The following is a 16,112-nucleotide window of genomic DNA, read 5'->3' as shown; positions in this document are numbered from 1 at the left end:
AACAACCCTGATATATTGTTAAAAAATTATTTATGAGAGAATTGTGGGAACAATGAGAATTTTATATTATCTAAAATTCCAAAGAGAAAAAGTCCTTCTTAGGGGAACTGACAATAACTCGTGCTTCTCTTCCGAAGAGAGCTTTGACAATTCTTAGCACAGGCTAAGGATAAGATTTGGACCAAATGGAGGCACACTATTTGAGGACAGAGAAACTAGTAGAGCTTATCATGGTCTCACGGGGTTGTCACCACAACAGTCTAGAAACTCAGGGAATTCCAAACACAAGGCAGATTTTTCCCATGAAATATTTGCTGAGTTCCTAGGAGCTCTGAGAGGCTTAAGGTCCGAATTTGAATTTTGAAAAATGCAGAGTAAAATTTCTAACCCAGGTAGTATCTCAGAGACAAAGTACCACTAGAAGGAAGAGATCTGTAACAAACACATAACTAGTCTCTAACCAACAATTATTAGGAAATGCAAGGGAATATAATGAATGACAATCTGGTAATGCAGTCAGCTAAATCCTGACTAAGGGATGGATACTCCTCAAAACAAAAGTCAGCTTTCTTCAACAAACGCATTGCAAGGAAAAGAGAAATCTATTAATTAAATAACTTAAGAAAAATGGCCACTTTTTGTCATAGATGGACCTTAACTGGATCCTGATATGGAGAAACAAAAGGAGGGAAAAAATGAGACTATAAGGAAACTGGGATACCTGACAGAATATCTAAGACAACTATGGATAAAATGGGATGAAAAAGATACAATGACTTCAACATAATCTAGGAGTAGGGATAAGATGGAGGGAAAGGTGGTATGTATGAAAAAATACTGGCCATGACTTGATAATTATTGAAAATGAGTTACAGCTTCATTGGAACTTATTCTACACTCCCCCCCCACTTGTGTATACATATAAAATCCTGCATTACAAAAGTTTTTTAAAAATGAAAAGGTCTATTATCATAGTGCCACAAATTATGACATGAGTTGTGAAAGCTGTTTTGTTCCAAAATATAGACAGACATAAATGCATTTGTTCTACAAGCAATCTCACTCAACATTGCTTCATCAGTCCTTGATATTTAATGATTCTTTGGGAAATGTTTGTTGAATAAGTGGGAGCAACGAATTAGTTACTTCAAGGTTGTGTGTGTGTGTCTGTGTGTATGCATGTGTATGCAAGTGTGTGAAACTTCCCTGATTAGTAATGATACTGAGTGTTTTTTCATAAGTTTATTCATTCTAGATGTTCTTTTGGGCAAAAAACCTGTATATGTCACTAAGAGAAAAACAATAGCAATTTATAAGTCTACTTTCAGGATACAGAACAGTAGGATATAAGTCTGTTGTCAATTATGTCACTGTAAATATCTTTTTCTCACTCTGTGGCTTATTTGTATTTATTAAAAATAAATAAATTATTTTAATTTTAATGCAGTAAATAATTGTTTTCCATTTTAATTACTGACTTTTTATTGAAATTAAGTGATTCAATTTTATATATTTTTTTTCAGATTCTTTTCCATTATAGGTTATTATAAGATATTGAATATAGTTATCTGTGCTACACAGTAAATCTTTGTTGTTAGTTACTACTTCATATATCTTGTCTTAGGAAACAACTCCTACTTTGGGATTGTGAAATTATTCTCTTTTATAAATCTTTAAAACTTTATTGTTTTCTTTCACATTTAGTTTTATGATCCATCTGGAATTCAGGTTTTGACTATGGTGTGAATTTTCTTTTTTTCGTTAAACACTTGTATCCCAATAAAATTAACTGAAAAAATTCACTCTTTTCTCACTGCCTGAGATGACTCTTTTCATGAACATGTCACCTGTGTATGCAGAGGTTTGTTTTTGGGTTCTATTCTGCTCTGGCCTTCTTACTTTATCTTTGAGCATATACTGACCTATCTTAATTACAGTAACTGTATAACAAGTTCTGCCAACTTTTTTTTTTTTTTTTAATTGGAGGCTAATTACTTTACAATATTCTAGTGATTTCTGCCATACATGGACATGAATCAGCCATGGGTGTACATGTGTTCCCCATCCTGAACCCCCTTCCCCATCCCATCCCTCAGGGTCATCCCAGTACACCAGCCCTGAGCACCCTGTCTCATGTATTGAACCTGGGCTGTCTGCCAACTTTCTTATTTAATATTGTCTTGGCAATTTTGGGCCCACTGCCTATTCATATAAATTTTAGAATCACATCATAAATTTGTATACAAAAACTTTTGTGATTTTGAATGGCCTTGCATACAAATCACTTTTGGGGGAAATTGCAATTTAAACAATATTGAGTCTTCTAATTGTGATAATTTCAGTCTTTATATATATTAGGCTTTTATAACAAATTTTTTCTTTCACATCTTTTATTAGATTTATTCCTAGGAACTTGATACTTTTTGATGCTATTATAAATAAAATATTTCAAGTTTATTTTCATAATTGTTGACTGAAATATAAAAATATAATTGGCCTTGTATATTGATATTTATATCAAACAATCTTGCTAAGAACTTATTAATACTTACAATTCATTAGAGACTATTTTGCATTTTCTATCTCTATAATCAAAACTATTTGTCGACAATAAAAGTTTTACTTCTCCTTTCCAATCCTTATCCATTTCCTTTTTTTGGTTCATTATACTATCTTGATCACTAGGAAAACATTGAATAACATTAGTAAGAAAAGGCATTCTTGTCTTATTTCTGTTATCAGAAAGAAATGTTGAATATCTCACTTCTAAGTAGAAATTTGTTGTAAACTTTTTTATAGATAACCTTTTATTATATGAAAGACATTTCCTTCTGTTCCTACTTTAAAATGAATTATCATAAATGAATGGTCAGTTTTTTAAAACACCTACTGAAACAATTATATGATTTTATACTTAGTGTGATATGATTTTCTATTTAGTCTGATGTATAGTAAATTAATTACTTTTTAATATTAAAGCAAGCATTCCTTGAATAAAACCAATTATTTAATTCACTTAATGAATCTGTTTTTTTTTAATTTACATCTAAGATACAACCAGTCCATTCTAATGGAGATCAGTCCTGGGTGTCCTTTGGAAGGAATGATGCTAAAGCTGAAATTCCAGTACTTTGGCCACCTCATGTGAAGAGCTGACTCATTGGAAAAGACTCTGATGCTGGGAGGGATTTGGGAGCAGGAGGAAAAGGGACGACAGAGGATGAGATGGCTGGGTGGCATCACGGACTCAATGGACGTGAGTTTGAGGGAACTCCGGGAGCTGGTGATGGACAGGGAGACCTGGTGTGCTGCGATTCATGGGGCCACAAAGAGTCGGACACGACTGAGCGACTGAACTGAACTGAACTGAAGATCAAAAGTAAGTTTTCATTCTTATATTATTCTTGCTGGGTTTCTGTATCATAATATAAGTCGGGGAATATATTCTCTTTTACCTTTTTTAGAATATTAACACTCTATATAAAAATTGAGTATTTCTTCGTTAAGTGCTGGTGAAAGTGAAAGTGTTACTCGCTCATTCATGTCCAACTCTTTGGAGCCCCATGGACTGCAGCCTGCCAGGCTTCTCTATCCATGGAATCCTCTAGGAAAGAACACAGGAGTGGGTTGCCATTCCCTTCTCAGGGGTTCTTCCCAATCCAGGGATTAAACCCAAGTCTCCTGCATCGTAGGCTGATTCTTTACCATCTGAGCACCCAGGGAATTAGCCATTAGCTATTAAAGTCATATGGACTTAGAATTTCTTTAATGGAAGCCTGTTATTTTTATATACAATTTTTCTAATGGTACAGGATTATCCCATTTTCTTTCTTTTCTTGTATCTTTTCTACAAGTTGTATTTTCTACAAATTTGGTCATTTCTCCTAAATTTTCATATTTATTGACATAGTTGATGACAACATAGTCATTATTATCTGTAGGATGCTCTGCTGGAATGGAACACTTAATTTTCAAATGGTAAGGTACAAGCTTTTTGATTTTTCTTCCAGCCTCAGAAACTTACTCTGCTTTCTTATTGAAAACCAAGTCACAGAAATAGTAACAATTTCAAAAAGGCCAGCGGGTTCAGTTACCCATATTCGAAAATCACCTAAGAAAAATAGCTATCTAGAATTACAGCTCTCCAAGAATGGAATCCTACTTCTTTCCTTGGTGGTTTCATTTATTTCAAGTTCATTCATTCATTAAACAAAGTTTCAGATAGAAAAGTACTTACTGTCAAGGAACTTACATGGCCAGGAGGAGAAGCCAATCCAGGAAAGAACCAACATAGCCTCATGAGATAAATTCCACTGTGCATGACACAAACGAGCACCAGACGCTATGGAAGGAGGGAGGGGGGGTACTGTTTTCTTTGAGGGTTGAATTTCACATGTTCACAAGAACGGCGGAGTGGTTGGAGTTGAGGGAGCAGAGATAACATCCTGAAATGATTTATGTCAAACTAAGGAGTCACTAGTAAAGTAATGCTCAAAATTCTCCAAGCCAGGCTTCAGCAATACGTGAACTGTGAACTTCCAGATGTTCAAGCTGGTTTTAGAAAAGGCAGAGGAACCAGAGATCAAATTGCCAACATCCGCTGGATCATCGAAAAGGCAAGAGAGTTCCAGAAAAACACATCTATTTCTGCTTTATTGACTATGCCAAAGCCTTTGACTGTATGGATAACATTAAACTGTGGAAAATTCTGAAAGAGACGGGAATACCAGACCACCTGACCTGCCTCTTGAGAAACCCGTATGCAGGTCAGGAAGTAACAGTTAGAACTGGACATAGAACAACAGACTGGTTCCAAATAGGAAAAGGAGTACGTCAAGGCTGTATATTGTCACCCTGCTTATTTAACTTCTATGCAGAGTACATCATGAGAAATGCTGGGCTGGAGGAAGCACAAGCTGGAAGAAATATCAATAACCTCAGATATGCAGATGACACCACCCTTATGGCAGAAAGTAAAGAAGCACTAAAGAGCCTCTTGATGAAAGTGAAAGAGGAGAGTGGAAAAGTTGGCTTAAAGCTCAACATTCAGAAAACTAAGATCATGGCATCTGGTCCCATCACTTCACAGCAAATAGATGGGGAAACAGTGGAAACAGTGGCTGACTTTATTTTGGGGAGCTCAAAAATACAACACTTACTCCTTGGAAGGAAAGTTATGACCAACCTAGACAGTATATTAAAAAGCAGAGACATTACTTTGTCAACAAAGGTCCATCTAGTCAAGGCTATGGTTTTTCCAGTAGTCATGTATGGATGTGAGAGTTGGACTGTGAAGAAAGTTAAGCGCAGAAGAATTGATGCTTTTGAATTGTGGTATTGGAGAAGACTCTTGAGAGTCCCTTGGACTGCAAGGAGATCCAACCAGTCCATCCTAAAGGAGATCAGTCCTGGGTGTTCATTGGAAGGACTGATGTTGAAGCTGAAACTCTAATACTTTGGCCACCTGATGTGAAGAACTGACTCATTTGAAAAGACCTTGATGCTGGCAAAGATTGGGGGCAGGAGAAGGGGACAACAGAGGATGAGATGGTTAGATGGCATCACTTATTCAATGGACATTGGTTTGGGTGGACTCTGGGACTTGGTGATGGACAGGGAGGACTGGTGTGCTGCGGTTCATGGGGTTGCAAAGAGTCGGATATGACTGAGTGACTGAACTGAACTGAAGGAGTCTGGATAGAATGTATAATGGGGTAGCATTGACAGTTTTTAAATTATCTGATTTGCAGTGTTATAAAGTCAGGAAAATTTTCAGGCATTTCTAATGTTAATAATTTCAAAAATTTAGAATTCTCTAAAGGAAATAATATAATTCTACCTAGTAATAAAATAAAAACCTAATACCTATGGAAGCTTAAAAACTAAAAGTTAAAGGCTTGAGATGAGAAGCTTACCTGTAGTTTCTCCTGAGTAAGTTAACAGAGATTAAACAGAAAAGCAATGTAATCAAACATTTTAGGTTTACAAACCTATAACAAGATGCTCCATAGGGACATTCAGGTCGGTCATCAGCTTCATCTTGACACGTGATGTTTACACCTCCATAATCACTATCACCAGGGTGACTGAAGTGTTGAAAATGGACAGGATTTTTCCTATGAGAGTGACAAACATACTGTCAGAAAAAATAATTAATAGGGTATACCAGATTTCTAGATAAACTAGAAAACATAATAGCATATAGCAGAAAATCAAATAATACACATCAGATTATTCCAGAGCATGAACAACTAACATTACATTGTTAAAAATAAAGCTCATGATAACTAGTCAGTGCAGAACCCTAATAATAGCAAAATTAATTTCTGGTGACATGGAAAAAACCATGATTGCAAACATTACTTTAAATAGGATATATATAACAGACTATGTTGACTAATATATATGTAGGATAAAAGTATTATAAGCACATATAGCTTTTAAGGGTTTTCCTGGTGGCTCAGATGCAAGAATCCACCTGCAATGCAGAAGCCCCATGTTCAATCCCTGGGTCAGGAAGATCCCCTCGAGAAGGCATTGGCAACCCACTCCTGTATTCTTGCCTGGAAAATCCCAGGGACACAGGAGCCTGATGGGCTACAGTCCATGGGGCTGCAAAGAGTAGGACATGATTGAGTGACTGAGAACATTTAATCTATTAGAAACTAAAAATGAGAAATTTTTAAAAATATATTCACTTTAAAATAGCAGTAAACCCTTTACACATTATCATAAAAAGCAAATCTTAACATAAATACCTATCTTCCAAAAAAAAAATTGATGGAGACACTGTTTTATACTTCAGAAATTTCTTTAATATCTGGCTTAACGGAGGGCATTTGGATTCTCCTATCTGCTTCTGCATTCAATCATTAACACAAATCATAAGCCATAAGCCTCTGGGAAATTCTACTGTACACTTGTGAGTGAGAAAATCAGAGTAGAAAGGCATATATGAACAATGGTTATGCATATATGCACAATGGTTATTATGAAAATGGTTTGGCCCAACAGTTTTCCTAAAAGCATCTTGGGGACCAGGCCCTGAAAGGGCCTCTGGACCATACTTTGAGAAGCAATGTTATAAAACAGTATATTAGTTAAGAATCTGCCTGCAATGTGGGAGACACGGGTTTGATCCCTGGGTTGGGAATATTCCCTGGAGGAGGGTATGGCAACCCACTCAAGTATTCTTGCCGGGAGAATCCCATGGACAGCGGAGCCAGGCAGGCTGCAGTCTATGGGGTCACAAAGAGTCGGACATGACTGAAGCGACTAAATACAGCACAGCACAGAATTTAGTGAAGCTAATTTATCAACATAAGTTGGAAAAGTGGTTGGGACAAAAGAATGAAGATGTCTCAGAGGAAGAAACACCAGCAAAAATCTTCACATTAAAGAAATTATCAGAGATATTTTACTATGAAAGATAAAATACTGGAAGCTAAGGAAAACTTCAAAAGGTATATAACAATTTTTTTTAATTTGTAGCACACCAGGCTCTTCTGTCCATGGGGTTTCCATGGACAAGAATGCAGGAGTGGGTTGCCATTTCCTCCTCCAGGGGCTCTTCCCAACCCAGGAATCAAACCCGAGTCTCCTACTTGGCAGGCAGATTCTTTACAATGAGCCATCTGGGACACCCCAATTAGCTCAGGCATAGAGATGATCTTTGTTTCATATAATAAGTTATGTGAAGAGAATGGGACAAGTACTGTTCAAACTACTCTTGATATATTGTTTTTACAAAGAAATAAAACATCTTAGTTCCAAAAAAAAAAGTATATTAGTTTCATCTGTACTTGAATTAAAATGGAAATATATAGTATGTACTTCTTTGAGAATGACTTTTTATGTTTATATTATTACTCCATACTGTTTCATATAACAACAGTATACGTTTATTACTGTGCAATGGTCCACTGTATGATTTTTTTGTCCATTCAATGAAGATGCCAAGACCATTCTAAAAGGAAAGAATACTCTTTTTAAAAAGACAAATGGTGCTGGGAAAACAGGATATTCACATGCAAAAGAATGAAGTTGGACCCTTCGCTCACGCTATATACAAAAGCAACTTAAAATGTATCCAAGACATAAAAATATGACCTATATAAAACTTTTAGAAGAAAATGGGAGAAAGCTTCAAGACATTGGATTTGTCAAAGATTTCCTGCCAAATGCAAAGGCAAGAAATGTAAAACTAGGCAAACTGGACTACATCAGAATTTAAATTTTCTTTGCATCTAAGGATGCAATTAATAAAATCAACAGGCAACCTACAGAATGGGAGAAAATATTTACAAGTCATGTACCTAATGAGTGGTCAATAATTAGAATATATACAAAATTTGTACCACTCAATGACCAAAAAAAAAACCTTGAATAACAAATGAGCAAAGGAAAGTCTATAATCCAAAGAAATTTCTATTCAATACACAAATGAGCAATAAGAAAAGATGCTCAAAATCAGTAATCATTACAGAAATGCAAATCAAAATCACAATGTATCATGCTTAATATCCATTAAAATGATCACCACCAAAAACCCAGAAAATAGCAAGTGTTGTTGAGAAAGTGTAACACTTTGAGTATTGTTGGCAGCAAATGTAACAAGTGTGGAGAAACTGTAATGCTTTGTGCACTGCTGGTAGAAATATAAAATGGTATATCTGCTATGGAAGATAGTATGATGGTACCCTGCAAAATTAAAAATAGAATTGATCCAGCAATTTAACTTCTTTATTTATATCCAAAAATAAATGAAAGTAGGATCTCAAAGAGTTGTTTTCATACCAAAGTTCACAGCAGCATTATTCACAATAGCCAAGAAATGGAAGCACCCCAAATGTCCATTGAAAGATGAATGGATAAACAAGGTATATACATAAAATTGAATATGATTCAGCCTTAAAAAGAAGAGAAATTCTGACTCATGTTACAATATAGATAAACTCTGAAGACCTACATAAAGAGTCAATTCTGACTCTTGAGACCTCATGGACTATACAGTCCATGGAATTCTCTAGGCCAGAACATTGGAGTGGGTACCCTTTCCCTTCCCCAAGGTATCTTCTTAACCCAGGGATCAAACCCAGGTCTCCCACATTGCAGGTGGATTATTTACCAGCTGAGCCACAAGGGAAGCCCAAGAATAATGGAGTGGGTAGCCTATCCCTTCTCCAGCAGATATTCCCAACCCAGGAATTGGACTGGGGTCTCCTGCATTGCAGGTGGATTCTTTACCAACTGAGCTATTTATTAGGGAAGCCCACATAAAGTTAAGACAGTCACGAAATAACAAATATGGTATTCTTCCACTTATGTAACTATAGCCAAAATTTACTTGTTTTAATCCCTGACCACTTCGGTACTATTTTCATATATTTTAATTTCACAAATATGTTACATAACACAAAAGTTATTAGTGCTTTATACAGTCATATTCAATTTTATTATGCTTCTATTTTTCCTTCCTGAATGTCTATAACTTCCATACAGGGTCTCTCCTGCTTGGCAAATACTAAACTCCATTGTTGTTGCCCAAGCTCCATGAGACTGCCCAAAGCTCTGCCTGTTCTCTTAGCCCTCAGCATGAAACATTAAAAATTTGTCAAATGTCACAAGGGAAAAAGAAGCCTTAAAGTGTGACTGCCTCTAATGTTCTCAAACATGTGTGTTCAGCTTTGCTAGTTGTTCTCAGTGGGAGGTTTGGTCCTCAGTGAGACACTGCACATGTATTAGAGATAAAAACCTTATTTTATATACTATTAACTCATAATTTTTATGTTCTTATTCAGATAAAACTATTTTAATTAAAGCATTAATTTCTTACATGCTAATAACAGATCTTTCAATTTCTGTCCAATTTTTAAAATAAGTTTACTAATGGAACCATATGCTATTAAACAAAAAAACTACATGACCCCAGAAGAACAAAAGCTTTCAAAACAAGTTTTTTGGAAACAACAGTTTCTACAAAGTTAAATGCTGTTTTGTTGTTTTCAGTTTCTCAAAGGATTGAAAGAAGATGTGACTGCTTTAGACAAGGCTGAACTTGATGTGTCTGTGATATAAACAGTGATTATCTGGATCTAAAATTTAGTACAGAAATCTCTGTTGGAGATACAGACTTGGGAGTTAATAGCATAACATCAAGGGGTTGAATAAGACTTCTCTTGAGCAATAATTTTCTATTATGACAGAACATGTAAATAATCGGTGGTGGTGATGGTGTAGTTGCTAAGTCGTGTCCTACTCTTGTGACCCCATGGACTGCAGCCAGCCAGGTTCCTCTGTCCATGGGATTTTCCAGGTAAGAATACTGGAGTGGATTGCCATTTCCTTCTCCAGGGGATCTTCCTGACCCAGGAATCAAACCCGAGTCTCCTGCATCACAGGCAGATTCTTTACCTAATGAACTATGATATTAAATATCAGATCTAACATCACACATTAGAAACTGTACTAGGAAAACAGTTGTGTAGGATAGAAGCTGAGCAATGTAGGGAAGAACAGGCATATCAGAAAAGGATGCAAAAAGGAACTGAACGAGTCTTTCAGCAGGACAAAAGGGAGGAAAAGGGATCAGCGCATCCAAAGGACACAACAACAGCCTGACGGCATGGTGCGTCTGAAGAATCACTGGCAGTTCAGGGCCTTCTGGACTCTGCTAAGAAATCCAGCCTTTAGACACTGAAGGATTCTGTAAAAGAGAGTAATACTGTCAGATTTTTTTCTCTCTTCTTTTTTATCTTTGTTTTTATTTTCTCAGTCAGATCATTCAGTCAAGAATGAGGAAGAAATCTGAACCTAGGGAAAGTGTGGAGACTTGGGAGATTATTTACTAGCTCCAGAGGAATCATGGCATGAGCTGAAGCAGTGGCATTGAGGCTAGAAAAAAGATACATTTAACTGACTGCTATGATATACATATATAACAAGAACTCAATGTAGGGTTTTTTTTCCCCTTTATTATAAATATAAGTGTTCAGTCTTCCAGATTTCAGTTGCAAATATTTCATGGGTATTAATTATGTATATCAAAATGAGTGAAAAAGTAAAAAAATATTCACAAGCTATGACTGATTAATGTGTCATCATCAAGTATGACTGAATTCATTATGATCTTGATAGAACATTAAATCATGTTTAACAAAGATAAATACCAGTTGAACACTGTCACAGACTGAACTGTGTGCCCCACCCTCAAACTTATATATTAAAGCCCTAACCCCTAGTGTGACTATATATGGAGGCAGGGCCTTAAAGAGATAATTCAGATTAAAGAAATTCATAAGGGTAGGTCCTTTAATCCCAAATGACTGATGTCCTGATAAGATGAGGAAGAGACTCCAGGGATGTTTATTCACAGAGAAAGGCCATGTGAGGACACAATGAGAAGGTGGCATCTGTAAGCCAATGAGAGAGACTGCAGGAGGACTCAACCTGCCAACACCCTGATCATAGGTTTCTAGCCTCCTGAACTGTGAGATAATAAATTTCTCCTATTTAAACCACCTAATCTATTTATAAATTATGTTCCATATGCGGGACTAAGGCCATCATAAATAAGACAAAATTGTGAATAAATGCATAAATTATAATCGTTAAAATTGGTTATTCAAATGTTAAAATGGCACTGCACTTTAAAGAGATATGATGAATGAGAAATTAACAGAATATGTGATATACATATGCTATTGCATAGAAGATAAACTATACTAGAATGTATTTATAAGATATTTAGTTTGATAAGTTGCAATAGCAAAGAAAAACTTCTGCAATAGGGCTATGAAACATAGAGAAAACACAGTATAAACATACAGCCTAAAACTAATTCACAAAGTATGAAATTAAAAAATATAATACAATATAATCAAATGAAGTAAGTAGAAGAGTTACCAATCAATCCAGAAAATATATATTCAGTTGTTTTAGAAGGCACCATGGTGATTTAAAAACATTTTTAGAAAAATATAAAAGAAAAGGCATAAGTATAATAAGATGCCTAAACACAACTTAGAATTCTGAGAGTTATACTGTATACATAAACTACTTATGAAGCTATCTTTCTAACACCTAAATAAGACATTAATAAGCAGGTATTTAGGTCTGAGTGATCCTGTTTTCAAGTCTGTATTCCCCAGTTTCTTGTAGTAGTCAGCGTATCTACAATGAAACATTTAATTCCCCACTATATTTTAAAAGCCTCTAGAAGGATTTGCAAGAACACATACTGAAAAAGTACAGACCAGCAGAAACACAATAAAGCTCCTAACCTTTAGGCCAATGGGTCTTATTAGTCTTTTAACACATGATAGCATATATTTACATGCTACATGCTATGAAATACTGGAATTATATGCTACCTGTAATTTTGCTTTACCTGTAGCAGTTTGCCCCATACATGCAGGATGTTCTCTGTACCTTGTTTTCTTCAGAACCATTTGGAACTGAATCGGTTGCCTTCGCCTGCACACATTCAGGACTGGGCGGATTAGAGCTGGGCTCAGGATGAGATTTTTGAGGCTTGTCACAGAAAGACTTGCTCTGGGTACTGGAATAACTCTCAGAACAACTTCTCGCCGTGCTGTCTTCATTTGAACTTCCCTTAGTGATGATTTTATGTTCAGAAACCTTACCAAGTGCCTCTACTGGGACTTTGCTTCTCTGTGGATTAGTCTTAGTGTTATCTATCTCTGTGTTATGTAACATGGCTGCAGAAAATGACTGTGGCATTTCCTATAAGAAAATCAGGAAATAAATAATAAATAAAAGCATATTTCAAAGGAAATGTGTAAGTTTAAGCATAAATGCATGAAACTGTAAGATTCATGCAATATGTATATTTTAAAACTTTAAGATCCATATTTTAAAGTTATTAAAAATGTCATTGTCTATATCTCTAGTTTAATAACTTTGAAATAATCTACTGTTATTAGAAAAGGAATTTACAGTTATGTCAAACCTTTACAATCATGTCAAACATTCAGTGAAAAATAACCAGAAAAATACAAATGAAACATGAGAAAATCCAACATTTGCTCATTTGAATATAGTCTTCCCCTCAAAACCTACTTGGCTCTTAAATTTCCTGTTCAACAATGTGCCACACTCTTCTGCACTGTTCTTATAATTTCTTATAAGTTACTGTAATACTTTATTTCTACCCTTTAAATCAAGATTTTTCCCCCTTCAGCTGAATGATGAAATTGATCCTCCTTCACAGAAAAATTCACATGAAAGCTATCTTATGATTAACTTAGAAAATAAGATTCCTTTGAAGTGGTATGAATAACAGTTTCAGTTTAACGAATTAAAGGTATTTTGAATCAAGTAAGTATTCTCATTAGCATTACAGAACCTTTTTAATATGTACTTACCACAAGTACAAAGAGTAAGCCTAGTCTTATCCTATTAAAAATGACCTCTTAATTACTTATACTTCCTGTGCAATGCAGACATTGCTCAGATAAACTCCAGTCCTCAGGGTAAGGATGTGATGAAAACATATTAGATACACACGAATGTTCACCCCCACGTATAACAAGAACTCATGTATGCTGGCTGTCTTCTGGAAAAAGCTGGTTTTAATGTTATTTGATATCCAACAGCTCAAATTTCTTGAAGATATTATCAACATGACTTTTTTAGACTAATTCCTTAGGTGTTTCCATAGTTTTTTCATTTTTAAGAAACACAGTAGGCCAACTTTCAAATGTTATCCAAACTGACTAAAGACCTTGCAAAAAGAACCTAGATCAAATCATGGTTCTTGTATAGCAATAGATAACCAGGTGGAGTTGGCCCTCAGTTGATGGCATTTGTACCACATCCTGCCAACATATATACTCTTTCCCAGCAAGCTGCTCAAGTACACCCCAATCTCATCTCCCTTTACTATAGGACCCCAACTAATCAGGACCTACTGTGGGGTGGAAACAGAGCAATTCTGACCCACCTCCTTATCTGCAGTCCCCTACTGGCTCAACTCTCACCAATTTTCTTTTTCTCTGTTCAGGTAGTACTGGGATAAGTGAGCAAATCTTTATTGGCTAAGCAGGGCCAGTAAAATTTCAGTCTCTTGTTCCTGTTGGCATCTCAGAACTCCACAATAAACGCTCTCAGAGCACATCTCTTCTCTTAATTTTAGAAAGGGACAAAATAACTTCTTCCACCAAACACAGCACTCTCCCAAATCTTACAACCTTTTTTTGTCTCAGTTCTCTAAGTATAAAGCCTGGGGGAAGGGACAGTGAATTTCTCATCCCTTTCAAAAGATCCCATAGGAAAAAGCCTAGCCCTCACTGATGGGGGCTCCTTTCAAATATGAGATGCTTATAATTAGTACTTCTGCACTGGGTGTTGGGCCTCAGCAACAGTATGGGGACAACAGGGAAAAATATCCCACTCCTGTCATATTTATTATAGGGGAAAAAAGGACACAGGTAGGAAAGGGTTAAATAAAGGAGAATACTTTCTTACCATGAAACACTGGGCAGAGATTGAAAAGAATGAGGTAGATCTCTCTCTATATATATCTCTAAGGATTTTTAAAATTAAAATATATATACATTATATACAAACACACATACACACACACAATGATTCCATCTAGGTTGTAAAAAAAAAAAAAATTCCCTACATATCTATTTCAGTACTTACCTATGTAAATCCAAATGAAAAGATTTAGAAGGGCGTAAACCAATGTATTAGTATGCAATGAGATGGAAGGAAAAGGTGAATCAAAATTTTCATTTTACTTTAACATGCGTCTGAATGCATTTTTGTCAACAAGCATCTACTATATTACCATTTAAAAAAATGAAAAGCAAACCAAGTAATACAAGAAAAGATATAAAGTATAAAGCCTTCATATTTCAACTCGCTCTACTTTTATGAAATGTAAAGAAGGATTTATTTTTTAAATATCTTTACAAGGAATATGTTTAACATGTTAATTTATTCCAAAAGAGAAAGGAGTAATAAAGTCACAGATATCAATACTATATGGATCAGGGGTTCTCAAATATTTTAAGAGGCATAAAAGCTGGAATTCATAATGTTCATTATGGAACTCCATGAAATATTGATATTCAGTAGGCCCTTGGCATTCAAGAATTTAACATTTGTGGTTTCAATTATTCATAAATGGTCCCAAAAACCCATTACATGCAGTAATTTGTAAGTTTGCTGAGATATAAATTCATACTATGCCAGTTAAAAAGCTCATGAGCCAGAACAAGTCACTGAACTGGCAAATGGGAGAAGAGGAAAGATGGAGGGTGCTGTGTACTTGGAAGAAGTAGGGGAAGGCAGAGAGGTCCATTTTTTATTTTATATCTGAGACCCACATGGCTTATGTCCCAGATTACATGAAAATGTTAAGAATAAAGTGTAGGAGGCTAGAGATTCATGACAGAAGAGACAGATCTCCTACACTCTCTATAAAAATACATGCTATAGACCTCAGGAATTGAGGAGCATGCAGCTGGTGGAAGGTGACCTTGGTGCTTGAAGTTGGCTAAAATGTATTATATTAAGGCTATTTGGGCTTCCCAGGTGGCTCAGTGGTAAAAAAAAAAAAAAAAAAAATCTGCCTGCCAATGCAAGAGACGTGGGTTCGATCCCTGGGTCGAGAAGATCCCTTGAAGAAGGAAATGGCAGTTCATTCCAGTAATCTTGCCTGGGAAATCCATGGACAGAGGAGCCTGATGGGCTACAGTACAAGGGGTCACAAAAGAGTCAGACACGACTTAGTGACTGAACAACACACTTAACAACAAGGCTATTAAAGTAGACTGTTAAGTTCCCCCAATAAGTCCTCCCTTATCCCTCAACTCTCTGAAGGTTTCTTTTTCTTTTTCTAGCTTGTGAGATATTAGCTCCTAGACTAGGGATTAAACATGGGCCCACAGCAGTGAAAGCACTGAGTCTTAACCACTGTGTCTAGACCACCAGAGAATTCCCCATCTGAAGTTCTAATATACTTCAAAGGAGAGAACAAAGAACTTCCCCCGAAACAAAGATTCCCTGGAGAAGGAAATGGCAACCTACTCCAGTACTTCTTGCCTTGAAAATCCCATGGATGGAGGAGCTTGGTGCAGGCT

General features: G+C 35.9%; 1 protein-coding gene across 2 annotated transcripts in view; it reads right to left on the bottom strand.

The window, feature by feature from the left end:
- APLF (aprataxin and PNKP like factor) overlaps nucleotides 1-16,112 on the bottom strand; it is a 93,241-nt gene that overhangs the window by 22,692 nt on the left and 54,437 nt on the right. For both annotated transcript variants that reach the window (XM_027555668.1, XM_027555669.1), the window contains 2 exons: nucleotides 12,389-12,744; nucleotides 5,991-6,116 (listed from right to left, as the gene is read on the bottom strand). In XM_027555668.1, the coding sequence (XP_027411469.1) occupies nucleotides 5,991-6,116; nucleotides 12,389-12,744 (482 nt within the window). The remainder of the gene's footprint in view (nucleotides 1-5,990; nucleotides 6,117-12,388; nucleotides 12,745-16,112) is intronic.

Source organism: Bos indicus x Bos taurus, chromosome 11 (assembly GCF_003369695.1).
Source record: "Bos indicus x Bos taurus breed Angus x Brahman F1 hybrid chromosome 11, Bos_hybrid_MaternalHap_v2.0, whole genome shotgun sequence".
NCBI classification, from domain to species: domain Eukaryota; kingdom Metazoa; phylum Chordata; class Mammalia; order Artiodactyla; family Bovidae; genus Bos; species Bos indicus x Bos taurus.
This window is presented reverse-complemented; position numbering and strand designations above follow the sequence as displayed.